This window comes from Equus asinus, chromosome 20, assembly GCF_041296235.1.
Source record: "Equus asinus isolate D_3611 breed Donkey chromosome 20, EquAss-T2T_v2, whole genome shotgun sequence".
NCBI classification, from domain to species: Eukaryota; Metazoa; Chordata; class Mammalia; order Perissodactyla; family Equidae; genus Equus; species Equus asinus.
Genome location: NC_091809.1, coordinates 44,623,493 through 44,650,726, shown reverse-complemented (window position 1 = coordinate 44,650,726; position 27,234 = coordinate 44,623,493). Strand labels below are relative to the sequence as shown.

Here is a 27,234-nt window from a genome sequence, read left to right as displayed (position 1 = left end):
CAATACACAAGAAGTGGGTCATCAGTGGTTTATTCAGGAGGGGAAAGCCCAAGCTGAATGTCCCCCCAATCCTCCCCTCCCTCGCTCCCCCAGCCCTGCAAGCTGGCCCCTCCCCAGAGCCCCCATAGGCCCTCCAGGGGCGGTGAGAGGAGGGATGAACCCACCTCGCTGCTCCTGGTGGGGTCTCCTCTCTGGGCCCTGGGCCCCGTGACACCATGTGACATGGGGAATAGTCAGAGGGAAGAAGACGACTGATGGGGGCAGTGGATGAGGGTGAGGGGCAGCGTGTAAGGTACCCTTGTAAATAGTACCGGCAGTTACCAGCCCAGCCACACTTTCACCGGCCGGCTCAGTTCCCATCACCAGGGAGGACACAATGATAAAACTAAAGAAACTCTATAGGTAATGCTATAAGTAAATTCTATAGGTATTCCCCTTAGGGTAGCTGGGCCAGTAGCTATTTTCATGGGTGGATCATATCCTGTCAAGGAATTGCTTATCTCAGCAGGTAGAAGAGAAGAATTTCTTGGCTAAGACCATCCTGCCAGCCAGGAGAGCCCATCCTCAGGGATCACAGACTCCAAGGGGATGTGGTAAGACCCAAGGCCGGGCAGGATGATGCCAAGACACAGAGAGGTTTCCCTCTGGGATGGCCAAGGGCTGGGGGCTCTGCCAGGCTGGGCATTGGGAGGTGGGACCAGAGCAAGCACCTAGGACCAGTCTTCCTCTTGATGGGGCCAGGCCGCTGGGAAGAAGGTGGGCCCATGCAGAGGGGGATGGCACTCTCTTGGCCAGACACACACTGACCATGTTCACAGGGCAAGGGGCCTTGGAGAGAAATGGCCAACAGGCCTGAAGACAGCAGGGGCGTGGACAGGACAGGCAGGCTGGTACCACAAACATCCCATGTAAGAGGAGGGGGTGTTGGGTTAGGGGAGAGAAGCCCACCTATTTCCATCACTGCCATGGTTGACCTCTGAACACAGGAAAGATGGTGACCGTCAGAAGTCACAAAGCAGGAAGGGGCCCGGATGGAGCCTGGCTAGTTGGGGAGGGGGGGAGGCCAGGCTGGCCCTGAGGGGGCTGCAGAGGGCTGGGGGCGGGAGGCGCAGGGCCGGGCTCCATCCCACCCCGCTGGGACAGTAGCAAGAGCAGCAGGATGAGCTGGGGAGGGCAGGGCTGGCGGTGCCTCCTTCCACCTGCTGGACTCACGGGGCCTCGTTGGACCCGATCCCACTGCCTTTGTTGACGTAGAATGGCCGGTAGTGAGACTGCGGAGAAATGAGGGCAGTCAGGGAGAGCAGATGGCCGCTGAGCCTCCTCGCCAGACCCAGCCGATCCCAGCCTCCCCCAGGAAGCAGCAGTGGTCTGAACCCCAACAGTTTTGGCAGCCTATGGCCTAACTTGCAAGCTCTATCTACCCTTTGATGTGGGTTGGGTCCCAAGGTTATCCGAGTGTCCAGGGTTCAAATCCTCACTAGAGTTCATTCCATCAGCCAGTTGGTGAGCTTGAACTTCAGCCCCTCGTCACACTTTCTCTCCACGGCCCAGGAGGGTCCTCCCAGCACCACCACAGCACCATTTCCACAGTGCTTTCTACCCTACAGACCACACAGCACTGGTACGAGTGCTTTACACAGAGGGCTCATCCAAGTTTTACAACCACTCAGTTAGGTGGGTCACTGTTAGCAGACCTGTTTTACAGATGAACAAACCAAGGCACAGAGAGGTTAAGCAACTTGCTCAAGTTCACCCAGCTGGTAAGTAGAGGGGCCAGGATTCGAGCTCCAGCTGTCTGGCTCCTGAGTACACCCCCAACCCCAGCCCCACGTCTCCACACCTCTTCTTGAGTCTCAAGGACTTCAAGTGTCTGCTTCTGCTCTCTCTCTGCATAATTCTCCCTGGCAGGGAGGGAACAGAGAGGGCAACCAACTGCCCCAGCCCAATGCAGACATGGGCTCGCCAACCCCAGGCCCTCTGCATCTCCCATCCTGGCCCCCTCCTCAAAATACAGGGAGCATCTCTGAGGACAGAGCTGGTGACGACTTTCCCGTTGGCTCTGTGTGTTACATCTCACAGCAATTTCATGAAATCAGTGCTCCCCTCCTCCCAGTCACTTCCTCAGGGACCTGGAAATGGCCCCCCAGGCTGAAAGGGAAGAGCACATTTTAGCTGCTGCTTGCCCACGTGAGCACGTCATTCACTAGAGGGTCTCCGGAGGTTGTCTTTGTCCCTGGGCTGGGCCAGAGACTGAGCCCACCTCATACCCCACTGATCCCAGGACAGGAGACGCCAAGGGGGTCCCCAGCCCCTGCCCTTGGCCATGCCTGCCTGGAAACTTGTACCGACTGGTAGCTCCTGGCCTCCGTCTGGTCCAGAGCAGGACTCGGGGCCCTGTGGAATGCAGGGCTGAGGGTCCTCAGCTCAGACCTCAGTTAAATCATCTACTAAACAAAGGGAGGGACAGGACCCAGGGAGGGCAAAGACAGCCAAAGTCACACAGTGCTCAGCGACAGAGCAGGCCCTGGACAGGTCTCCCGGCCCCCAGCTCCAGCCTGGACCCCAAAGTCAATAAGGCAAAGCGAACAGACCTAGAAATGGCTGAAGCCTTTCTATCAGGAAGGCTGGGTCAATAAAACGGATCGCAGGTCAGTGAATGGTGCTGTCTTGTTAGGAACCCTGAGTGGTGGGTGGGCAGGAACAGAACCCATGGCATCCAGGCAGGGTGCTCCCCCACCTCCTAGGTCTGTCCCCTTCCTGGTTCAGGGTCACAGCATGTGAGAGTCGGAAGAGCTATGAAATCATATGGGCCATCCAACTCATGTTACAGATGGGCAAACTGAGCACCGAGGAAGAATGACTCACACGAGGTCACACGGCAAGTTGGTGAGAGGGCTGGGCCAGGCCTCAGGCATCCTGACCCTCAAGCTAGCCCTCTTTGCACACTAGCACCTGCCTCCCTCCCTCCAGCGCTGGGTGCTAACTGGGGACACCAGAACCCTGCCTTGCCGGGTGGCTCAAGGTGACAATGAGCCTTCTCTGCTGGGACCCAGGCTGGGAGGGTGGGAAAGTATGTGGCAGGGAGGGGAAGGACCAAGTCCGGGAACAGAAACTTTCTTTTTTCTCCCCATTTCTGCTTTCTGCAGTCCTGCTGTTGCAATGCCCCTGGGCTCCACTCCAAATTACACACACAGTCACTTAGCTCCCATCGCCGGCAAATTAAAGATGCTCTCCAATTAAACCAGCCCCAGCCACTCTTTGTGGCCCAGAGCAAACCACCTCTCCAGGCTGTGACCTCCGAGTGCAAAGACAGCAGGGTGTCGGGGACTCCAGCCCCCGTCCCCAGCAGAGGCTGCCCACATCCCAGGGGAGCTGGCTGTCCCCTGCAGCGGGGCCTGGCCTGAGCCTTTGGGAGAGACACACTCGGGGAGGTGGAGGCACAGCATGCGAAGGACAGCCCCCGGTGGCTGCGGTCTCAGGCAGGGGTCAGGTCTACAGAGTATTAGGGATCACCTCATCTCAGCACTGCATCAAAAAAATGAAGAAACAGAGTCCCAAAGAGAGATCTGCCTCACCCAGCATCCCACAGCCAGCAGGTGGCCTGGACCCCAAGGCCGTGCTTCGTCCTGTGTGGCTCTTCGATGTCCCTGGCTCAGGGTCATTAGATAGCAAACCCTAAATATATCTGTTCCAAACTTTGCAGCCTCTGCCTTACCCACGCTCTAATCCCAAGGACCTCTCTGCTGTCAGAGGTGGATAACTGGCCCAGGGGAGCGGGAGCCACCTCTAGAACGCCCATCCCCTGGACTAAGCATCTTTCACTCCCAGAGATGGTGGGGACCAAGCCATCGTTCAACAAGCATAGGCTCCCAAGGACCTTTTGCCAAAAAAAAAAACAGGGCTGCCCACTTTACAGATTAGAAAGCTGAGGCCCAGAAAGTGTGTGTCACCCAGGCCCTCTGCCTATAAGCCTCTACTACCCTTTGCTGAAAGCAGGTATTCAGGCCACCGCTGCCTCCTCCTCCACCCCATGGCCCAGAGGTATTACCAGCCTCCCACAGGCCCCGGGCAAGTGATGACCGGTTACCTCTAGGGAGCCCCATGCAGTGCCCATTCTGGACATGCTCGTGCCTGTGGCAGGCTCTCCTGGCAGTCCCTCACTCACCAGCAAAGTCTGCTTTCCGGACTTCCAGGTCTGGGGCTGGGCCTTGGGGCTCTGGCTCCGCATGAGGGAGGGGTAGCCTGCCGAGACAAGAGGCTCCCATTGGTGGGAGTGTGGACTGGTGGCCAGGGGCCCCAGAGCCAGGGAAGCACAGATGCCATCTCCAGAGTGCCCACCAAGCTCCATCCAGCCCATGACCAATGGCAGCCACCCCTGAAGAGGCGTGCAGCAGCCCAGGGCCGCAATGGAAAATCCTGCAGGGGCTGGCTGAAAGGAGGGGGCAACAAGGCAGACAGAAAGAGGAGGAAGAGGCCAGGTGGGCTGGGCCAGGCAGCGGGGGAGTCTCAGCCCCAAATCCAGGCTAGGATCACACCACTGTTTGGGGATTTCCCCCCACGCCCAACTCCTCTTCCCGTGGCCCAGGATGGCCACTTCACACGCACAGCCTGCCAGGATTTCCACCAGCAGGCACTCACTCCAACTCTCCCAAGCTGCGTGGACTATGCTCCCGACTTACTGGCCCTACTCGGGCCAGGCGCTGTGCACATCGTCTCACTGAGCCCCCAGCCCGGTTCTGTGAGCTCAGCCATTCGCCCTGAGCTGCGCAGCAAATAAGCAGCGGTGGGAATTTGAACCTAGGTTTTACTGGATGCCAAAACCAGCCTCACGTCCCTCCTGCCCCTCTCTGCTGCCTCGGCCCTGCTTCCCCAGCAGGAGGCTGCGGCTCAGAGACAGGCAGTAGTTTGCCTTGTGGCTGCGGCCCAGGGTTAAGGCACCAAGCCCAAGGGGCCCGAAGCACGTGGGCGCCATTTGGGTCTGGGCCTGGAGGTGCTGGTCCAGGGCCCACCTCCCTGCCTCCCCCCTCAGCCCAGCGGGATCTGTAAGGAGCTCTGGGCCACAGAACTGTGAAGAGCACTCTTGGTGTCAGCCATTGGCCTGCAGGGACCAGCAGTGGTGCCTGGGAAGGAACAGGCTGTGACCTGGGCTGGAGCAGCTGGAGAAATAAACAGGGTCTGTCCGTGGCTGGGGCAGCCGGGAGGCCTGTCCTGGCCTGCTCTAAGGGAGGAGGAGCTGGGCAGGCCCAGAAGTCACCTGGCAGCACTGCCAGGCTGCCAGCTAGGCTGGCCCTCCCCAGGGTCGGCACTTAGCAAGGGGGTGGAGACAGAGCAGAGAAGCCAGGTCTGTCCCTGCATCTGGGGGTGGGGTAGTCTTGGAAAGAGAGGGTTCAGAGGGTCTTGAGTGGGGGACTGAGGGGGGGAGTTCAGGTCTGACTTCTCAGTTCTCAGAAAGAAGATCCCATGCCAGCCACGAGAGAGGAGAAGATGGGGATGGGTAGGGCTGTGGGCCAGGAGGCCAGCCTTGTGCAGCAGGCAGAAGTCCAGGAGGAGGGGGAGCTAGGGATAGGGGGCCATGCTTCCCTCTTCCAGGGGGCTCTGGGGAAGAGGGACCAGGACACCTTGGAAGTGGCAGAGAGCCCCACAGGATGTCCCACCTGCCCCATTGTGGGAGAGAAAAGGGGAAGGGGAAATTGGCAGGTACCAGGATTATTTTTAAACAACCCACTGCCGTCCAGTGGTTTGGAAAACTCTGTGGTGGCCTGTCCCAAGGTGGTGAACTGATAGGGGACTTTCCCAGTGCCTGCTGGGAGAGAAAGAGGCATTAGCAGCTGGTGCTGATCCCAGGAGGGGCCAGAGGGAGTCACAGCTCACCCTGGGGCGCTGTGGCCCACCCCGCCCTGCGCATACCCTGCCTCCCTCCAGGACTGTAGAAGGAGGGGCAGGTGGACCGGTCCTCACAGGCGGGGTTCTCCTTGCACACGGGCGGCCCCTGCCCACAACCCCCCATCCGAGGCCATCCCCAGCAGATCTGGGGAGCTGATCTGCGTGAAGGTGACAAGGGGTGTCCGTGTGCTATGTCACCCCACAGTGTATTTGAGGAGGGCTCTCCTAGGACAAAGCCTTCCAAGGGGAGGCCGTGCAGGCCGATGAGGAGAGACTAGACGTGTGAAAGGTCCCATCACGCCTGAGGGTGGCCGTCTTCCCTGCCCGTGGCCTTTGATCCAGGCTTTGATCCAGAGAGCAGGGAAGGATGCGCTAGAAGCCAGACAGGCCGAGGTGAGTCCCAGAGCGGCCCAGGCCTGGCTCAAGGAGAGGACGTCCCTGAGGGTCCTGCAGGCTCGGACCCTCCAGTCATATTCCCTTCTCCTTCACCTTGCTGGTCCTTCCAAGCACCCCTGCCCTGGTGTAGGCTGGATCCCAGCCTGGCAGGGACAGCTGACCTATGAAGACACCCTCTGAGGCTATGGCACGAGGGTGCCTGCCTTGCGCAGCCCCGTTTCTGCTCCCTCCCTTGACCCCGCCCAAACTGCTTATCCTTTTCTCCAGGCCAGATGTCAGACTGACAGGCTTCTTCCCACTGCAGCCACCTGGAGCTGTCCCCAGGACACTGCAGAAGAGACATGAGGGCCCTAGGCCCCACTGTAAGCTGGGGTCGGGCTCCAGCCTGCCCCTCAGGATGACCCCACCCCCGGGGGCAGGAAGCATTGACTGCTCAGCTTCATCAAAGAGTTCCCTGGAGCGGGGTCAGACTCATGGGCACTTGGACCTCATCTAGCCTCGCCTTTCCCCATGGGGCGCCACGGGACTCTGGCTCTGCCGGATGTTGATGGGTGCTATGCGGCCACAGGGTTCTAGAATCAACCTAGGCTGGGAGTCTCTGGGTAAACAGTTAAATAAGCTTTCTGCAGTAGGAAGACTTGGAAGTTAAGCCCAACAAAAGCACCCCGGGGATGTCCAGGGTCGGGGGTGTAGAGGGTGTGGCGTCTCCCCACCTCCCTGACGACATCCTTAAGGACCAGTGGTGAAGCCCTGAGACACAGCAATGTGGCCCAGCCCTCAGCACAGCAAAGATGGGTGGAGGCAGCTCCCCAGCTCTCAGGCCAGGGCTCTGTTCCATGCAAGGTGGGGAACTGGTGAGGGAGGGCGCAGAGACCCACACAGGGCCTGGGGAGTGAAAGGAGAAGCAGGCAGGGTGGGGAGAGCTCACCTTTCAGGGAGAAGGAGGAGCTGCCCTGGACGGCGGGCAGGTCATCAGAGTTCTGAATGGTGGAGGAATATTCCCAGACACGGGAGGTGTAGTTGCCTGGCAGGGCAGAGGAAGGGGCGTCAGGCCTCGGCAGCCTGGCATGGGGGACGGAGGGCAGGACTCGGCCATTTCTGTGGCTCTCCAGCCCCCACCACATCTCAAGCGGGCTGCCGCTGTGCCCCAGTCAGGCCTCCTGCCAATCCTTCCTGCCATCAAAGTTGTCCTACTGAACTATACAGTGTCATCCTGTCCCGGGCCTACTAAAGGCCCACTGTCCTCAGATTAAGGTACAATGTCCTTAACAGGGCCCACAGCTCTTTCATGAGCTGATCCCCCGATCCTCTTCACCGGCTCCACTTCCTGGATTCACCGCTCTTCGCTCCTCTCCATCGCTAAACATGCCGACCAGGCTGCTCTCTGAGCTCCTTACACACACCAGGCTCTCTCTTGCCCCAGGCCTTTTGCACGGACCAGGTCCTCTGCCCAGCATCCCCCACCTGCTCCCCCATCCTTAGCAAATGCACATGCTGGGTCTTCAGGTGTCAGCTTCCATGTCATCTCCTCCAAGTCTGTGTGTGCCTCAGCCCCATGCCCCTCATCACCCTGCAGCCCTGTCCCCCGGGTTGTAACTGCATGTTTAATTGTCTGTCTGCCTCACTGGGCTCCATGGGGACAGTGGGTACGCACGTCTGGCCCGATATCACACCCCGGGCCTGGCACCACGCCTGGTTCCTGGAAGGTGCTCATCATACGGTTGGTGGATGAATTAAAGAGCAAATGAACAAGTTCAATGCAAACATGTGCCCAAACTTGAGGACAGAGGCAGCTGATACAGCTCCTGAAATTCTGTTTGCCAAGTTGAACAGGCCAACAAATGTCCGTAGGCAAGATGTTCCTGCAGTCTAGAGGGAAAGAGGCAGTGGCGAGGGTATAGACGGAACGGCGGGGGCATCACCAGGTCATTCGAGTGGGGGGCTTCAGAGCCCCCGTGGATGAGGCACCCTCCCTGGGCCCTACCTCTCAGCAGGCTGGGAGTGCTGGGGGCTCTCCTGAGTTAAGCTCCACAGCAGAGCCCACCAGGCCCGGGTATCCTCTCCCACAGCTGCCTGCAGCGAGGGCTGGGGGCTGACCTTTGGGTCAGCAGTCAGAGATGGCTGGGGCTGCCAGTGTGAGTCCCTCACACAGGGATCTTGGGAAGGTTCTGCAGCAAGGCCCTCCATGAACAGATCCACGAGGGCTCCAAGGGGCCCTATGCCTGGCCCTTTCATTCATTCATTTGTCCGCTCGTTCTTTCTTTCAACATGTGTTTCCTGAGCACCTCCTCATTCTTCTGGGCCCTGGGGCTGCAGCAATGGACAGGACAGACCCGGCTCCCACCCTCATGGAGCTCACAGTCTACCGCGCCTGTGGGCCAATCCTGGTTGTAGGGGACTGCGTACTGCCCTGCCCGCAGGACCCCTGACCTTCCAGATCGCCAGGGGCCTTGTCCTCGCTGAAGAGCCCCCCACCCCCTTCCTCACCTCTTCAGACCTCCCGGTGCTGTGTCTGAGGCTGGGGCTCTGGTGGAGCTGTCCTGGTCCCCTCCCTCCCTGCACATGGCTGCATGCACCCAAGAGCCTTCCAGAATCTGGGCTCTTTGAGCACATGGCCTTGCCCTCAGTACAATGGTGCCCTCTGCGCACCAAGCGGAGGGGACCCTGCACTCGGCAGCTCTCCCTGGGGAAGCCACGTCTCCACCCCCAAGTCCTCCTGGATTTCCAGCAATGGCCCCATTTCACATCACACCATTCTTTCCATTTCAGCCAAACTAGCTGCTTTAACCACGGTATGACTTTTCAGTGCAGAAGTCCACAGATCAGTAAAGACTCCCTGTGGGTCCTCATGTCTGATACTTGCTGGGGGATGTCTCCACACCTAACCCCCTGCCTCATCCTTCAGGGAGAAGAGCTTAGGGAACTCACAGATTTCTAAGGATGCTAAACTCTCTGGCTGCCTTTCCTCAGCCTAGCTAACAATGTCACATACACTCACACAACACACACACACACCCCACACAGGTGCACACACCACATACACCCCCCCACAGGTACACACATGAACATACACAACACACACACACCACCAGGCAGGTGCACACATGCACCACACACATCAACATGCACACAGACATGCACGTGTGCACATGGACCACACACACACACCACACAGTTTAAGCTCAGTAAGACCCTTCCCACCTGTCTCTGGGTCCCCAAGTCCATCCAGCTCCCCAGATTCACTACACACTGGTGAGTCCGGCCCCCCTCATCCACGGCCCAGCCCTGGTCCCCACCCCAAGCCCCATGTCCTGCCTGCACGGCCTCCGCATGCGCCTGCCCATCCTTAAGCTGCCCCATCCTCCTACCTTTGGTGCCATAGAGGTTGCTGAAGTTCTTCTGGTTGGTCTCCTTGGAGAGGCGGCTGGGGGACCCCGGCTGGTACGACGTCCTGGCCCCACCTGTGAAGCAGACCAGGAGGGACCATCATCACAGAGGGGTGGGTCTAGCTCAACTCAGGGGCCTGTGGCCTCTGACTTGAGGGGTGCTACGCAGGGCTCCTTGCCCCTAAACAGCTCCCACTGACTGTCACAGGGCCCGGATTCCACCACTAGCACGGCATCTTTGCATCTAGTATAAGGCCATCATCCACGTTAGGACACTCTTGAGAGAGAAAGGGATGCTGTTAGTAACGATCCTGAGAGCACCGGGTATAAGCCCGGAGGGGCCTGGACAAACTACGACTGTATCGCCACCCTACTCAGGGGGCTTGGAGGGTCACCAGAGGCTGGAAGAGCCAACGCTTCCCTCCTGAGCCAGTCCCTGTGTGACTGAGAACCCAGAGGCTGGGATATGCGGTGTCTGTGAGGAACGAGGGCCATGGCAAATATGGTGGGCAGAGGCACTGGGCCTTTGGCCGAGTGAGGGCTGCCACTTGAAGAAGCCTGGTAAGCTGGTGCCCATGAACACTGCCCAGGCGCTTCCCCCCAGGGACGGGGGCCTTCCATTGCACAGGTGCTTCCCCCCAGGGATGGGAGGTTTATACTGCACAGGCGCTTCCCTCCCCCCATTCAGGTTCTCACAACAATCTTGGGAGGAATGCAGAGGGGGATCAATACCCCCACTTTACAGGTGGAGAAAATGCCCTCCCCACGTGTGTCGGGGTCCTCCTGTCAGCTCTTCTCCTCCCCGCCTCACCAGCCCCCTTTCCATTCTGGCCCACCTGGGCCAGCAGCTGCTGGTCCTTCCTCTAAGCCTTTGTGCCTGGGGTTCTTCTCACTTGGGGTTCCTCTGTCCATCACAGCCACGCTCTCTTTACCGAGCATGCCGCCCCTCTGTCAGGGAGCCTGGAAACTAACCTCTCCTGAGAAGCCTTTGCCAATCCCGCTGATCCCAAAGCTCCAGACCCAGGCCCGTGGCCCTTGGGGACCTTGTTCCCTGATCTCCTTGCTGACTCTCCTTGGCCTTCCCTGGCCTCTACCCAGAGCCCAGGAGCTCCCAGAGGGCAGGTGCCTCCTCCTCCCATCCCCAGCACAGGGGCAGGGACGCCGGATGAACCTGTTTCTCTCATGTGCAAATGTCATAGACTGACTCACGGTGATGGAGCTGGAGGCTCTCCTCGCATAGCATTCGAGTCCGACCTCCTCTCTTCTCAGATGGGGACACTGAGGGGGCAGTGGCCAGCCCAAGGTCACCAGGCCCTGGCTCTGGGAGTGACATCTTGGCATGTCTGTGCTCTTTCCTCCGCCCCCATTGCTGCCCAGTCCCCCTCCTCACAGCCTGCAGTGGAGTCACACTGCCCTCCATCTTCTCCAGAGCAGGGGAGCCAAGCAGGGGCCAGTCGTGTGTTGATGCCACATCAGGGCCTGGCCCTCAGGGGACAGGGAGAGCCATCAGGGACAGGGCCTGGGGCAAGGGGTGCTTGGGGCGCTGGTTAATGCAGCTCATCCTCTTCCAGAACTAGGCCCAAAGGGCAGTTCCCTGGGGAGGGAGGGGGCAGGACTGGCAGCTGGAGCCTGGCCCAGACCAGGAATTCGGGGCAGGGGGCCTTGGGCGCCTCCACAGGAGCCCAGGCGTTGTTCTCACGCTGGGTGGGGCGGCAGAGGTGCCTCTCCGCTGAGGTCATCTCTCCAAATCCCCTAAGCCCCTCCCACGGTGGACGAGTCATAGGTGTGTGGATCAGCGCTGAGGGCCTCAAGGCGCCCCCTCGCCAGCCAGCCCGCCTGCCTTCCCCACCCCCATGTCTCCTTGCTCCTCCCTACCCACTCTTCCCCTGACACCCTCCCCAACACACGCACACACACACCCCCTCTATCCAGTGTCCGGTGCACCTGGCACACCCATCCTTATGTAACGGGCATTGTTGTGGCTTGTTGCTGGTGCTCAAGAATGTGACAGTCTCCCACAGGACAAGGACAGGCAAGCGCTGGTCTCTACCCCCACCCAGGCCGGCACCCCCACTGGCTGGGACTCTCCAGGGCTGCAGAGGAAGGGCAGAGGGGCCAGGGTGCATGGCACAGCCCCCTTGCCCTCCCCCCCAGGAAGGGAGTGGTGAGGAAATTCAGAACACCAGTAGGCTGGCTGTCTGTCTCCCTCCCTGCCCTTGAGGAACAGAAGAGTTCTGGAGGAGCCAGCCCTCCCACAGGACGACAGAAACCCAAGCAGAAGCAAAACACAGCTGGGGTGGGCGGAGGGAGCGGGGCAGAGCGGCAGCCAGAGCGCCTCTGGAAGGAAAGAGAAGGAGGGGTGGGCTGGAGGCCAGGAGGGCACTGCCCGTGTCACAGGGGAGGGAAGCCTCTGAGGAGCAGTGTGCTGGATAATTTGTCGTCCAAACCAGGACACTTCTGAGAGCGAAAGGAGGAGCTGTTATGATTACACGGGGACAACAGGTACATGCCAGGACTTTTCCAGGCAGACCGAGGGTGGTCACTCGCCCACGGGAGGCTGGCCGAGTCTCTCACGGACCGTGCACCCCAGCGCAGGCTGCTCTCCCTTACCCTTGGGCGTGAGGTACATGGAGTATCTCTTCATGGTGTCTGGAGCACTCCACTCACTCGTGTAGCTGTTGGTGTAGTTGTTCATGTAGCGATGGTCACCCCCTGGGCAGGAGAGAGGTGGGGTCAGCAGAGGAGCAGGTGGGGAGGAGAAGCTGGCCCACTGGGGCATCCCTGGGCTTGGGTGAGTCAGCCCATAGCCCTCTGTCCCAGGAAGAGGCACGGTCCCACAACCTCAGAATAGGTAACATCCCGCTCAGCATCCTGTCTTCTCCTGTGGGGCAGAGAGGGGCAGTGAGCTATCACCCTCCCTTGGACTGACCCCTGTGAGTAAGACCATGTGCACAGCACTTTGCAGTTTACAAGGTCCACTGAGAGCCGTTTCTTGCTTGATGTGTACATCAGCCCTTGGGCTGGTGTGAAGAGACTTGTGTGACAGATAAGGAAATTGAGCTCAGGAGGTGAGTGAAGTCACCTGCCTAATGTCACATGGCCAATAAGGACAGAGTTGGAGTTTGAGCCCTCGTCCCCACTTCCCGGCTCCATCCCAGACACTGCTGGCAGCCCAAGGGGGTGGAATGAGGTCCCAGCCTTGGCCTCCACTGAGCAGAGGTGTGCAAAGGGGAGAGAGCTCCTTGCGAGGGGCACCGACTCTCCCTCTGCCCTTCCCTCTCCCTCTCTCCTGGGCAGGAGGAGGAATGAGCGGCTCAGACCCTCATCCTTCATCTCCATCACCTGTGCCCAGCGGGCCTCTGGCCCGCAGCAGGCACTCCATGACTAACAAACGTCCCCCTAGGGGTTGACCAGCCCCCTCCCCCAGGATGAAGGTGGTCTGGTGCCTCTCAGCCCAGCGGCCTTTGAGGGCGGGAATGAGTCCCTGGTCTGGTAGGCAGGCCAGCACCAGGAAGGAGAGGATGGTCATTCCAAGGTCTGACTCACTGGTTACACCTCCCCCGCCTCCTACAGCCAGACACACTCCCAGCAACAACACAGCAGTGACAAAAAACCAATGCGGAGGCCCAGGGCCCCAGGCACAGGTGTAGGGCCGCTGACATCAACAGCACCCACCCCTGCTCCTGGCAGCCACCTCCCTGCACACCTTGTATGGGACGCAGGGCCAGATCTGCACAGAGGCCACGGCCAACACAATCCTGACCTAGAAATGGCACAGTCGGTAGGCAGCAGGCAGGGGTCCCCGTGAGGCTAACAGGCCACGCAAGCAAAGTCAGGGACATCCTCATAGGTCTGGCAGGCCTCAGCTGAGGGGTTTCCCCACCAGGTTTGTACTCAAGGGACCATGATCATCACACTCCCAGTCCCGCCACACGGCCAGCAGCAGCCACAGCTTCTCCGACGAGAAAACGTGGGAGGTTGACTAGCAGAGTGTTTAACTCAGCTGCACCCCTGCCTGGCTGCATGCCCTCTGAAAAGCTACTTCTCTGAGCCTCAGCCTTCTCATCTGTGAAATGCGATACATCCTGCAGAGAAAAGAAGAGACTGGAAGTGAAGAGGTCACACAAAGCCTCAATCACTGTCAGCCGTCACCATCAGCATCCTGGCCATTGTCATCACGAGGAGTTCAGCATCCGAGTGCCACTTGAAGCCAAATGGCACTGGCTGAAATAACTTATCAGTCCTCAGGTGTGATGGAATGTCCCCCAGTTTCACAGGGACACTTTCAGGTTTCACCATCAGCAAGATACACAGATGCCCCCCTGAACCCCAGTACTTCTGCACACTATTACCCTTTTCTCATCCCCAAAGAATCACATGCTCCATTTGGAGAGCAAAGACAGGGGGGCACTTCCTTTGGGTTGTTGGGGCTTGAAATCATTAATCAGGCTGTGTCCACAAGGCCCCCTGTTGGGCCTGGGCCACGGGGTGGGGCCTTGGGGAAAGTGTCCAGGCTTCAGGCCCTGAAGGGACTTGGCTGGGACTGGTGGAAAAGGACTTAATGGGGTAGTTTCTCAGCTTAGGAGGCTTTCTGCGAGATGACTCAGTTGGCCTCTTCGAGGGACAGTGTGCCTCAGGAGAGAAGCTGACTTTGGGGGAGCTGGTGAGTCACCGAGCCACGCCTTGCCCCACCGTCCCCAGCCCAGCCCACCAGGCTGAGTCCAGCCTCTGGGCTCAGTGCTGGATGCTCCCTGCCCTGGCAGCCCCTTGTAATAGCGGCACAACTTTGGCAGCAAGTTCAAGGAGGGCTACAATCCCTGGATCCTAGTCCAAACAGCTTAGGTGGAATGGGTGGCTGGGAACAAGGAGATGCCAGCTGGATGGATGCCAGCCTGCATCAGGCAGCAGGAATTGACCTGGGAGAAAAAAGCCCATGGCCCTGGGGCCCACCCACGAGAGACCTACCGTTCTCCATGTGGTTCCTCTCGATGAAGTTACGGCTCAGGTCAGCCTTGCACATCTTCTCAACGTGGCGCATGCACACATTGAGCAGGTCATCCTTGAAGTTGCCGAGGGACTGCCCCAGGCCCTCCCCCTCCAGCAGAACATGATAGGTGGGCAGGGGCGGGGGGAGGGAGTAACTGCTCATCAATGCACCGAATTCCTGCCAAGAAAGAAGCCATTCACTTCCAGGGTCTTTAGGAGCTATGGGGACCCTTCTCTGCAGGGGGTTCTCACAGTCCAGCTGGAAGGCTCGGCACTGGGAGCCAGAGAAGCTGGGTCTAGCAGCTCTGCTATGAACTAGCCCCAATTTTCCTCACTGGGCGCTAGTTTCTTCTTCTGTAAAATGAAAGGGTTTGACAAAATCCACTAGATGCTAACATCCCTGATAGCACTAGTAGTCAGATGTATGATTCCACAGTTTCCACCTCTGAAGCTGGACACCTCATGCCTACCTCACAGGGGTTTATGAGAGTGACACAAGCTGCAAAGTCTTTCAGAGGGAAAGCACGAAGGAAATGCAAGAAAGTACTAGAGTGTTCTGGGTCAGTCATGGTGGTATCTCCAGCTTTACGTGCTCACTCAATCCTGCTGCCTCTACACTTTAGCACTTCTCACTTCCCTTCCACCTCACTAGAGAACCCCTCCTCCCCCTCAAGTCCTTACAGACCTTCAAGACCCAGTTCAGATCCCACCTCGTCCATAAAGCTGTCTTTGATTACTCTAGGCTGCTTGCCCTTCTCAGAGCTTCCACAGGCACTTATCTCCTAAACCATATGCTTTGTCATTTAATTACACACTCTTCTATATTGTTCTCTAATTGTACTGTCTTATCTTCCCCGTTGGATTGCAGCTCCTTGGGGGCAAAAACCATGTCTTATACTTCCCTATTCTCCACAGCACCTAATAGAGTACTGGGCACATAGTATCCGAAACACTCTAGCAGATGGAAGGATGGGTGGATGAATACAGACAGACAAGATCAAGGACAAGTATGCAGCACTTATCCATCACTTGCCATCACTAATCAATCACAGAACTCTTTCCTACTGAATCTGGAGCACTGTTAGTACATATCATCTACGGTTGGTATGAGGTGATATTTGTGTACAGGTAGGAAAATGGCTTGGATGGAAAAATTAAATGGGTAGGGGGAATGGAGCTTGGATGAATGGATGGATGGATGGATGGATGATGGATGGTGGATGGATAAGTGGATAGACAAATGGATGCAGTATGAGGGTCTGAGAAAGCAGATGGAAGGATTGAGGGGTTGAATGGCAGAGTTGTTTCTTGTTACCTGCAGAAACAGCACCGAGTCGCTGATGCTGTGCAGCTGCTCCCTAGTCTGCTTGTCCTCATGCAGCACCTTGGCCCTCTCATCCAGAGCATCCACAATCACCTTCACCTGATCCACAGCATCCTGCTCTCGCTGCTCCAGTGCAGCCTTAATTTCCTCCTTTTGCTTCTCCAGGTCCCGCACCAGGTCCCGGAAGTTCTGCTCCAGGACATCCTTCTCACTGGTGGTGAAGCTCTGGGTCCAGAGTGAGAGGAGAGAGGAAGGAGGGTTTCAGGAATTAAAAACCCTCTCTACTGGGGAGCATCTTTAGGTTCCCAACACAGAGCCAGGGCATTTCTACTGCTCCAACCCAGCAAGCCTGTTTGGTCAAGAATCTCATTCGCAGGCGCTGAGGGATACCATCTATTGATAGAGACAGCCAGGTTGTTTTACATCCCACCCCTCCTTACCCATCTGTGGCTCCTCCCCCTTGGCGGGTTGACATGAGCCATCATTGTACCCTTGGGCAACTGCATGGGCCCAGAAGTTCCCCCATGAGTCAGATTGTGCTCACTGATATCTCAACCAGAACCAAACATCATTCAGAAAGTGAATTGATGGGCTGCTTATGCAGCCAGGGTCAAGAGTTAATGATTTCAGACTGTGGTTTGCAATTACTCAAACCATGGCAGACAAGTAAAGGAGAAAGGCCATGTGTTTGCAGGCTGGATAGTCTGGTAGGCAGAGCAGACATCGGAGGACATTGGAAGACATGTTGGAGGACAGGTCGGTCTAGGGTCTTTATTTGCTGGGATAATGTAAAATGAGCATAAGGTGATGGGCAAGATCCCACCTGGATGCCTGGCCCAGACATAGAAGGCAAATTGGTGGGAATGCCAGAGAGGGTGGGAGAATCCAGAAGAAACAAGTGTGGGATGTAAATGTAGGCCTGAGGCCGCCACCAAGATCCAAGGCCTGCCTCCTCCCAGGCGGGACAGGTGGGGGTCGGAGCACAGCACAGGAGAGGCCTGGAGGCTGCTCACCTTGATACGGTCCTTCTCCTTCTGCCACTTCTCAGCTTCATCCTCAACCTCAATGATCTTGAGCTGCAGCTGCTCCTTTTGCAGTGACAGCTCCGTCTGCAAAGAAGGATCAGGGGTTGGAGGAGAAGTCAGGAGGAAGAGGTGGAGGAGGACCAGAGAATCAGGGACTGGGCCCACCGAGGGGGCAAACTCCACCAGGTCCCCCCACTCATCCCTTCAGCCCTTCACTCAGCAAATACTCGTCGGGACTTCGGAAGTGCCAGGCCCCATGCCAGTCACCAAGGATCCAGCAATAGGTCAAACGCCATGTGGCAGTAAACTCAGGCCTCTGGGACTGGACGTTTCAGCCGTGTCTTTATAAAGACTAATCCTCTGCAGGGCCCCCACCCAACATGAGCCGGAAAGAAGCTCGTTTATGGGATTCCCACTCTTTCCAATGGACCTGGGGCCACTGGGGAGAGGGAGGGAAGCTGCTGCCTCTTTCAGGCTTTGGGGAGAAAGGGGACCCAGCCCAGCACAGCCCAGCCCAGCCCAGCCCAGGGAGTGTCCCGTGGCAGTAACAGTGTGCTGCGTTTCTATGGCATGACGTGGGGCCTGTGTTGCAAGCAGGAGCCGGGCTGCCGCCAGCGGAGACTCTGTCTGGGCAGGCACAGCTATAAACCTGTTTATGGGAAAGGGAACGCAGTCTGCAGTTTGGACAAGACCGGGACTTTTATTCAGGGCCCCTGGGGCAGGAGAGGAGCTAGTGAGCACGGCAGTGGAGGATGGAGGAGAGATGAGAAGCAGAGATTCCAGGGACCCCCGTTCATGGGGAGGATGTGGGCTGTTGGGGTCTAGGATGGGTTTGGAAGAGGATATATCAGGAGCGCACTGGTGCGTGAGCTCTCGTATCCATACTTTCCTTCCACTTGGGGAAATGCCCCTCTCCGAAAAGCAGCTACCACAGAGACAAAGGGGGAGCGGTGAAGCTAAGGCCAGTCCAAGTCAGCTGAGCCAAGAGGCACCCCTTGTTCTGCAGGGCTCCCCGCTAGAGCTCTCAAAGCACCTTCCAGCTTGGAAGACAGAGGGTTGATCTCCACCTGACAGGCAGGAAGACCAAGGCATCCCGGAAGGCCTTGGAGGGCTCCAGGTGTCCCCATTATGCCAGGTTTGGCACACAGCGTCCCACCCCTTTCTCCAGCCATCTCTTTGAGGAACCCACAAGAAGAGTCAAGATGTGGAAGCCACAAACCACTAAGAATGTGAGCTCCACCAGCAAGGAGTCCTGAGCAGCTAGGCACAGGCTTCACCACGTCACACCTCCTGAATGCTCCACCAGGCCAAGGGACGTGCTGTGGGGTCCCTGCTGCAGACACCCAGGGGAGTGGATTCATGGTGGAGACAGCTTCCCAGATTTTCTTGGAAAAGGTGCCCAGAGGGCTGGGGAGCTGGTGGAGAAGGTGGGGCAGGCCTGAGGCAGGGGCTGCAGGGCCCCCGACAGGAAGCCCTGATGCCACCCCTGCCCCTCTGCCCATACTCCTGGGCGCTCCAGCAAGCAGACTCTAAGTTCTCAGTAAGCATCTGCCCCGACAGTAGTGAGCTGGAAATCCCACAGCCCGGAAAATGCTGTCACCAGAGATGGAAAATAGTTGTCAAGAAGAGAGGAATGACAGGAGATGAGGATGAAGATTTCGCCTGGTCTCTGAAAAAAGGCTGAGAAGGAGCCAGCTGCCAAGAGACACAATAGTGGGAGGGTGGAGAGCACAAGGCCCCACAGTGGACGGTGGAAGCTCAACCCTCACCCTCTCCGAGGATGCAGAGCCCGAGAGCCCAGAACACAGAGGTTGGAGGAGCCAGAACCCTGAGAACCTGGCCTGGTAGGTGGATCTGAGCAGTGAGGAAAGACCAAGAGGCTGGGCAGTGGGTCTGAGCAGGGCAATTTCCCATCCCTGGAGAGCTCCTGTGCTAGACCCAAGGTCAAGGTGTCCACTGGAGGCCTCCCTCCCACTGCAGCCAAGACTTCCTAACTCAGCTCAGGGATGAGGAATCGGCACTTGGGTTTCTCACCCCCAGAACAAGGTCTGATGGACAGGAAAGCAGAGGACAAAAACACATTCACTCTCACTCCAGGCCTGGGGGTGGGAGGAAGGCAGCTCTTCCATGAAATGAGCATGAGGGATCCAGGAGGGAGCCCACCCGGAGCACAGGACTGGGAGTCCAGAGGTTTGAATCTAGTTACCACCACCTCCAGGCAGGTGGCCTTATTTAACTTCTCTGTGCCTCAGTTTCTCCATGTTTCAGGGAGGTCGTAAGAGGACCACCTTCCATGGAGGCCATGGGATGAACTGGGATCAGGGAAGTGAAGCTCTCAGAAAGTGCCTGGCCCAGAGAAAGCACTGACCAGTGGTCCCAGCATCACCGCTGTGTGGGGCACCTTCCGTGGCCAGGGCGCCATGCTGGATGCTCTCGCTCTCACCAGGCTCTGAGGGTGAGTGCAGTGTGGCGAGCAGGTCAGCAGGGCATAGGCGAGTGAGGGGAGTGGGCAGTGTGACCAGGCGAGGTCTTGGTGGTATTCAGTGGTGAGGACGGCATACACCATTGTGTTGGGGTCCAGGCACAGTGTGTACACCATCAGGATCCAGAGTGAACCGTGCACAGAGAGGCCAGGAGGTGAAGACATTAGACTGAAGATGCAAAATAGAGGCTTAGGTGGTGGATAATGGAAGCCTGGAGGATACTGGGGGGAACAGAAGGGAGGTAGGAAACAGCGGGTGGGGGTGGGCTATCCACCAGGGAGTGGGAGAAGGCCACCAGAGAAGACGAAGGCCAGCGGAGTGGAGGGGAGTGAGCAGAAGTGCTTGGAGGGACCTGCTGGGCACCTGCACGTGAGGAAAGGTCTTATCCAGAGGAGCATGGATGCACTGGCCAAGAGAGGAAGAAAGCTCTGCATGCAGAGGAAGGAGAATCCAGTGGGGTAGAACAGTGAGGAGCTTAGGCCAAGGGCAGAGGGAGTCAGCCCCTGGGAGTCCATCCTGTGTGAGGAAGAGGGGAGGGGTGGGGGGCTAGCTGAGGTGTGGAGAGGAGAGCCAGAGGCCTCAGCCAGTGCCCTGCGAGGGAAGGAGAGAGCGGCGGCTGATCTAGAAACGTGCGAGGGCAGGAGCTGTCTGCAGCAGTGGGCGGGAGACTCAGTCAGGACGCAGGCGAGACTGGTCTCCTTACTTCTCTGGGGTGCTAGGGAAGTCGGACACAGGCTGGGAGGGGACCTTGCTCCCACAGCACACCTTGCAAGACCAGACCTGCAGGACACAGCAGGATCTTGGAAGGGACCTCAGACTGGGAACTCTGTGCTGCTGGAGCAGTCCCGTCTCACCTCTGGGAGGAGGAGGGTTTGGGGTGAGACCTCGGGGGATGTATCCGGCATCTGTTTAACCCTCAGCAATCTTTCCCTGCTAGAGAAAGCAGGCAATAGGAAACAATATGACACAGGAAAGCTCCAAAGACACCGGGGTCTCCTGGAACACTAGGAGATGGTGAGACACCAACTTGTATTATTGAGCATCCTTCATGTGCCAGGCTTGTCTCCTTTTATCTGCCAAAGCCCCCTGCGGAGGGAGTGGTGTTACCTCCATTTTACAGATGCAGAAACCAAGGCCTAGCAGGACCACGTAGTTGGCCTGAGTTCTCACGGTTAGAAAGTGGTGCCGCCAGGATGCAAGAGCAGGACGCAGATCCTAAGACGTGGCCTCTAGGCTATTCTCTGCCTCTTCTGGGACATTGTCTGTCCCCTTCACTCCTGCTAACCTAAGTGCAGCCGGGCTCCCTCCACCCCACAGATGGTGCAATTGGTGATCCCGCCTCCAGCTATACTGCCCCATACCCTCCTCCGCCCCTGAGGCCCCGCTTTCTCTCTCCCTCCTCCCTTGGAATGTGATAAATGCCCAATAAAAGCCCCTGCCGTCTGATCAGGGCCTCAGCTCCCCACAGCTCCACCCTTGTCTCCACCTCCCTGCTGTCTTCCTCCTCCTTGTCTCATTCCCTCCACCCTGCCCAGGCCTATCCCTAAATGCCTCCTTTGTTCCCTTCTCCCACACTCCTCTGGGCCCCTCTCGCTCTGATGCCTGGGACGGGCCCTGCAGAGGCCACCCGGCCTTGAAATCCTTCCGGCCTTAGGGGAGCAGAGCTTTCCCTGAGAGCAGAGGGGTGGCACAGCAGCTGATGGTGTCCCCGCGTGGACTGGGCGTTCAGGTGCAGACACACCTGAGCACTCACCTGGACGTGTGTACCTGCCCCCAGGGAAGGGGAGATGGGGCTGTGGTCTTCCTCTAGCCTGAATTAACCACATGGGCCACTGGCTGTGACATTTTCCAAATGAGCCAGTTAATTGCCAAATTTGTACTTTCAGACAAATGGTAATTACCTGGATAAGAATCTGAAAAGCTGGATAGATTTCTCCATTTCCATTCAGATGTCAAGCAGCCCCCTATTAGTCTCCTTGAGTGGGGCTTACCATTCGTCTGCTCCTCCGGGTGTCGGGACAGGGGAGGGGTGAGATGGGGCAAGAAGAACATTACTAAGGCCATCTCCAGACCAGCCGTGGGCCATTGAGGGAGTCACCCCACCTCCTTGGGCTTCAGTTTCCCCGTGGTGAAGTTGGATTAGATCTCTGATTCCCACCCTGGCTACGCATTAGCATCCCCAAGGGAGACTGAAAAATAGAGATGCCAGGCCCCGACCTCCTGAATCACAACCTCCAGGGGTAAGGCCCATGAATCTGTGCCTTAGCAATTCACCAGACGATTCAGGTCAGAGGATGCTGTTAGGAGCCACTGGACTCAGTGACCCCAAGGAGAGCCTGCCGACCCTATGCAAGCAAAGTATAAAATGGTGGACAGGAAACGGCCTGGGCTGCGCCCACATAAGAGTCTGAATCCCAGCACCGTAACTTTGGGTAAGTGTCTTGGCATCCTTGAGCCGATTTCTTCATCTAGAAAGCAGGTGCAGTAACCCCCACCCGAGGGACTGCTGTCAGGAGTCACCACATAAACGCCGAGCCCCATGCCTGTGCATAGATGAGCAGCAGGAAGACTGCCGTATCTCCCGCCCTCCTGCCTGTCACTCTGCTTCCCTGCTGCCTGTCCCTAAACCTCTTTTATTGTTGCTTCCTCGTCCGCACCCACAGAGGTCACCCACCCTGTCCCAGAGCAGGAGTTCCCCCCAAGGACCTCTGGGGAGAGTGGTCCCAGCCTCCTCCATCACACCTCAGGCCTTTAGCCCAGCTCCTCCACCTGACCCCAGTCATCACTCTCTGCCCAAAGAGCTTTCCTGCCCAGACCAGCACACTCCCAAAGCTCGAGGACCAATGACTGCCCATGCCCAGCGGGCTGACGGCTGAGCCTTCATGGAAGAATTGGGCAATGAGATGAGAAGCAAAGGCATGGGGCATATGAGAGAAATGAACAGAACCAAGTGACAGTCAGGAGAGTGGCTCAGGCACCAAGTCTCAGCCGTGCTGATGGGCCAGGAGCTCACATCTCCAGAGCAATGCTCAGGCAGAGTGCTCCCCCACACCTGCCTCGCCGTGCTGCCAACCCAGAGCCCAGCCTGGACCCACGACAGGGCAGGGCCACCTGTGGGTGCAGAAGCCAGGCAGGCCACCCCAGAGCCGACAGCCATCAGCCTGGAGTCGTCCTCCATCCTGTCCCAATGCAGCAGGTGGCTGGGGATAGATAGAGGGAGGAGCCATGAGACACAGAAAAGGATGGATGTGTACATTGTAACCTCATCAGCCTAAGCCAGTCTGGAAAATGTCCAGAGACAGAGGGATGGACCAGAGGACATCTGGGGGACCCCTTTTGACATCTGGAGTGGAATTGGAAACACTCCGACCTCGGGTCCACCAGAGGAAGGACTGTCGTGCTGCCATCCCAAGTGACCTTTCTCCAACACTGCCTCCACTCGGAGTCTACAGGTAGAGCTGAGGCCCAGGAGAGGAGCACCCACAGCTCTGCATGTCGTTTACAGCCTCACGTAGCTAATCAAGACAGGTCTGCAATGACCTCAACTGGGCCTTCACCAACCTGCCCGCAGAACAGGTTCTAGACAGGGCTCCTTGCAGAAAGGCGTGTGTGGGCCGATGTTTGGGTCTGCAGGGGATGCCTCCAGAGGATGCCAGGATTGACAGGCTCGTTCAGTTTGATCCATGAACCCACTAACCCTGCTCTGTGCCAGTGTCCTCATGTCCGACATTTCGGCAGAGCCAGGCCTAGACAAACTGCTCTGCTCCAGCTCAGTCTCCTGGCTGCTTGGCACCACTCCTCCCTCCCTATCCTATCCTGGTGCACACGCGCACACACACACACACACACGCACGCACATGCACTGCATGAAGCTCCCCCCCTTAAAGTCACTCCCGTGGGTCAGACCTTTCCCCTGAGAGCTCCTATAAAGCACACCTATGCTGAACCCCTTCCCCTAAGTTGCTCTCAAACATTGGAAGAGAACTTAGGGACCTTTCCCCAAGCTCTCTGACCTTGGACGGGCCTCTTCCTTTCTCTGGGCCAGTGTCCCCATCCTCAAGGCGAGTGAGGGGACTGATTGCTTGCCAACACTCCCTCTGGGCTGGCGCTCTGTCCTCTATGATTTGCTGTTTCCTCACAGCTGCTGCTGTGTCACTGGGTGGATGCTCCCCAGGCTTGTTTGTGTGTCTGAGCTCTGCCTCCTGACCTACATCGGGAGCCCTCAAGAGCGAGGACGGTGACTTTAGTGCCACAGCGGCCCCCAGGGCCAGAGCATGAACTCGGAGGTCCTGGTGCCTCCAGAGAGGGCTCGCTGGGAACTTCCTGTCCTCCAGAGGCCTCAGGCTTTTCTTAAGTGGTGATATCTTTAGACATAATTTGGGGCCAAACCCTACGTATAAAACAGATAAACAAGAGTGTGTGCTGCTTGTAGTAGGGGTGAGAACATGCAGCCCCTGCTTTCTTGGTACCAGTCTGCCACTTCCTCATCCCTGAGGCCTCACAGACGTTTCCAAGAATCTTAGGACTCCATGGGGCAGTTTAAAACCACCAGTCTAGTCCAACCCCTTGCTTTCACATATAGGGAAACCGAGGCTGAGAGAGTGAAGGCACTTGTCCATAGACTTACAACTAGTTAGAGGCAAAAACTCAGACTGAAACTCGGTGGGCTCTCCTAGGACCCAGCCTGAAGCTCTGCAGTTTCTTGGTTGGGATGGAGGAAGATGACTGCCCCTTGTTCCGTTTTGCTTTCCCAAGCAAGCTCCTGAAGGATGGGCTCCACGGCCCCTGCCCCTTCTCCATCTCCCAGTCTGAAGCTTGAAGCCAGGCTAGGGCCGGGGAGTGGGGGGAACTAGGAACACCCTCTTCCAGGGCCAACTGAGGCTTCTGAAAGGAGCTTTGAGTCTGTTCTCATCTCACACTCGTCCCTCTTTGCCCAGGGCTGTGGGTGAGTGAATGGAGCAGGGAGAGAATAATCCACAAACTCCTGGTGAGGAAGGCAGAGCAGAGGAGCAGCCCTGGGCTGCCCTTTTCCAAGGGTGCAGAAGCTCTTGAGGAAGGTGGAAGCCCCTGCACTGACCACCAGGAAGTCTCAGGCGGCGGGAGGCAGTCCATGGCAGGGAGCCACGTTGCTGTCAGGGAGAGCGGGCCCAGCATCTGTGGGGTGAGGGGCAGCAGCCCCCCCAAGCCTTTAGCCCAGAACACCACACTCGCAAGCCTTCACACGCCTCAGCTCCTCCCATAGAGATACAGACATAATCACATGTACACAGCTCGTGCCAACTCACTTACGTATCCCATACAGATATATGCAAACATCCATAGACACACACAAACACCCACATGCATATAAAACACACACACATATATACGTCTACCCCACCCACACACAAACCCCAGCCCTCACCAGTAGCACAGGCACGTCCACATACAACCACACACTCAAGGCTCACAGGCCCAGCTGAGAGAAGGACAAAGGAGGCCACTGGGGGAGTCAAAAGGCTGGCTGGGGGATCAGACAGGACAACGAGAAGCCACTGACTGCAAAGGCAAACTCTGAAGCCAGAAAAAAAGGACACTGAAGTAGTCCCCAAAATGCTTTCATCCTTACCCGTGACCCATTCCCCAGGGCCAGTCCCACTCAGGTGGGGAGAATTCTCTCTCCCACAAATAGAAACGAGAGGAAACACCCTAACGGCGCAGAGCCTGGGACTGAGTGCTGATTCCCTGATCTGACCTGAATTTATCCTGTGGCCTTATCAAGCCCCCAGTTTGCTCCTCTAGGAAATGCGCCTGTCTCCGGAGTCCTTAGAGCATTGGGGGAACTGCCTCTGACCCCCAGCCTGGGGGTGTGGAAGGGAAAGAAATGTTTTCTTAAAGAACCAGGGAGAGCAGAGACTTAAGCCCCAAACCCCAGGAAGACTCGGGGGAGAAGATCAGGGTGGAGGGAGGAGAGGTCTGGAGGGGCAGCGAGGGGCCCCAGCAAGTTACCTCCTTCTCCGCCTTGGCCTCCTCCACAGTCACGGTGCTGTGGTTCTTGTGCTCCTGGAACATGCAGAGGTAGCAGATGCAGGTCTGGTCCGTCTGGCAGAAGAGCTCCATGGTCTTGCCGTGGAGGGGGCACTTGCGGGCCTCGAAGTCCCGAATGGGCTCGAGCAGCTGGTGGTCGCGGAAGGCAGCGCCCTCCAGGTGGGGCTTGAGGTGCAGGTCGCAGAAGGAGGCCTGGCACACCAGGCAGGACTTGACGGCCTTCTGCTTGTTGCCGATGCAGGAGTCACACAGGACCTCCTCGGAGCCCGCCTTGGAGCGCAGGAGGCTGCCAGGGTCGGCCCGGGGGTAGCTGTTCCTCCGCATCTCCCCGGGCTCCACGATGGACACAGTGGGCTTCCGGGGCTCCGAGAAGATGGACTTGCGCAGCTCCCCCTTCTCGGCAAAGGTGACAGGTGGTTTCTTGGCCGCCCCCAGCTGGAGCCCAGCGTAGGGTGACCTCCTGCCTTCCCCAGAGTCCATGCTGAAGTAATTGGAGCCCTTCTCATCCACGGACTCGACAAACTGAATGATGGGCCGTCGCCACTCGTTCCCCAAGAACAGGGAGCCTTTTCCCTCACCTGGCCTCAGGGTGCTCCCCAGGCTCTTGCCCTCGGCCGTCTCCCCGCCGTGCCCATTGATGGTCTTGGCATCTTTGCCATCAGCCTTGGCTCCATTCTCCAGGCCGCCGGTGGGGCCCATTGGGCTGCGGGCATCCCTGGCTTCCGGGCTGGCCCCGTTGCTCCTGGAGGCATCTGCAGCTTCCATCGCGGGTCACTTGGCTGCCTGTTTCGGTCTCCCTGGGACTGTGGGGCAACCTCTTGGGAGGGTGTCTCAGCGGGGAGTGGGACAGCCAGCCAGCGAGCCTGGAGACACACCTATAGGGAACAGGGGGGAGGAGGAGGCAGAGGAGGAGCCAAGAGGAGGGGCAGCGGGTGCTAGCCTGACACAACGGGCCTGGGCTGGGGAGAAGCCGGCGAGCCAGCAGAGCAGCTCATTACACAGGGGCCACGCCCTGCACCTTAAAACCCAACCTGATTTTTTAAAGAAGTGTTTTTTCTCTCCCCCAGTTTAATTGTTTTCCACAGCTCAGCAACCAGTTGGACTGCTTCCTTCTGACGCACTTTTCTCTCATGGTGGGAAGCCTCTGTCCTCACAGGTGGGTTGGCTTCACTGAGCCCGGCTGCCCCTGGGGCGCGATGGTGAGGTGTCCACAGAGGCCCACCGGACAGAGTGCCATTAATTGTGTCACACAAGCCAAATAGCCTCATAATTTGTGGGCCTGGGTTTCCGAGGAGAGATCCCTTACCCTGGGTCAGGGGAGTTGCTTCTCACCTTAAGGGGAAGGATGGGCTCCGTCTGATTTGGATTTTAGGATTTGGAGTGAAGTGGCTACTGATTATTTATTACTGAATCCTATTATTGATTCTTATCACTGAACCCTACTTGCCAACTTCCAGGCACTGTCCTAGGTACATTCGTATATGAGCTCACCTACTCCTCACGACAACCTATTCAATTACCCCTATTCAATAGATGAGAAACTGAAGCTCCAAGAAGATAACTCACAGGCCTGAGTCAAGTGGCAGAGCTGAGATTTAAACCCAAGGCCTCTGAGATGCAAAAGTTCCTTCTTCAGCTAAGGTGTCCCTGAATTATGTCAGCGAAAGATGGCTTCTGAACATCACGCCTGTCCCAGCGACTCTGACACGACGCAGACAGACCTT

The 27,234-nt window shown here is 57.7% G+C and overlaps 1 protein-coding gene across 3 annotated transcripts; it reads right to left on the bottom strand.

Moving 5' to 3' along the window:
• TRIM29 (tripartite motif containing 29) lies at nucleotides 1-26,471 on the bottom strand. Of its 3 annotated transcripts, none has more exons than XM_014855702.3 (10): nucleotides 25,472-26,466; nucleotides 16,989-17,084; nucleotides 15,967-16,200; nucleotides 14,631-14,829; nucleotides 12,276-12,377; nucleotides 9,648-9,740; nucleotides 7,208-7,303; nucleotides 5,702-5,803; nucleotides 4,166-4,242; nucleotides 12-1,271 (listed from the first exon to the last, which is right to left on the bottom strand). In XM_014855702.3, the coding sequence occupies exons 1-10, from the start codon at nucleotides 26,273-26,275 to the stop codon at nucleotides 1,209-1,211; spliced, it is 1,866 nt and encodes a 621-aa protein (XP_014711188.1). In that variant the 5' UTR covers nucleotides 26,276-26,466; the 3' UTR covers nucleotides 12-1,208. The 3 variants fall into 3 exon arrangements, with proteins under 3 accessions (XP_014711190.1, XP_014711188.1, XP_014711189.1); XM_014855703.3 differs by having other exon boundaries at nucleotides 5,702-5,800; nucleotides 25,472-26,375; XM_014855704.3 differs by lacking the exon at nucleotides 5,702-5,803 and having other exon boundaries at nucleotides 1-1,271; nucleotides 25,472-26,471.
• Between the last annotated feature and the right edge of the window lie 763 nt (nucleotides 26,472-27,234).

What these genes read in the sequence shown, in the direction of transcription:
- TRIM29 (XM_014855702.3), bottom strand. Translation starts at nt 26,275, where the DNA reads ATGGAAGCTGCAGATGCCTCCAGGAGCAACGGGGCCAGCCCGGAAGCC. An exon ending in AGGCCAAGGCGGAGAAGGAG is followed by an intron (nt 17,085 to 25,471) that starts GTAACTTGCTGG and finishes CCTTCTTTGCAG; the next exon opens with ACGGAGCTGTCACTGCAAAA. An exon ending in CAACCTCTATGGCACCAAAG is followed by an intron (nt 7,304 to 9,647) that starts GTAGGAGGATGG and finishes CTGCCCTGCCAG; the next exon opens with GCAACTACACCTCCCGTGTC.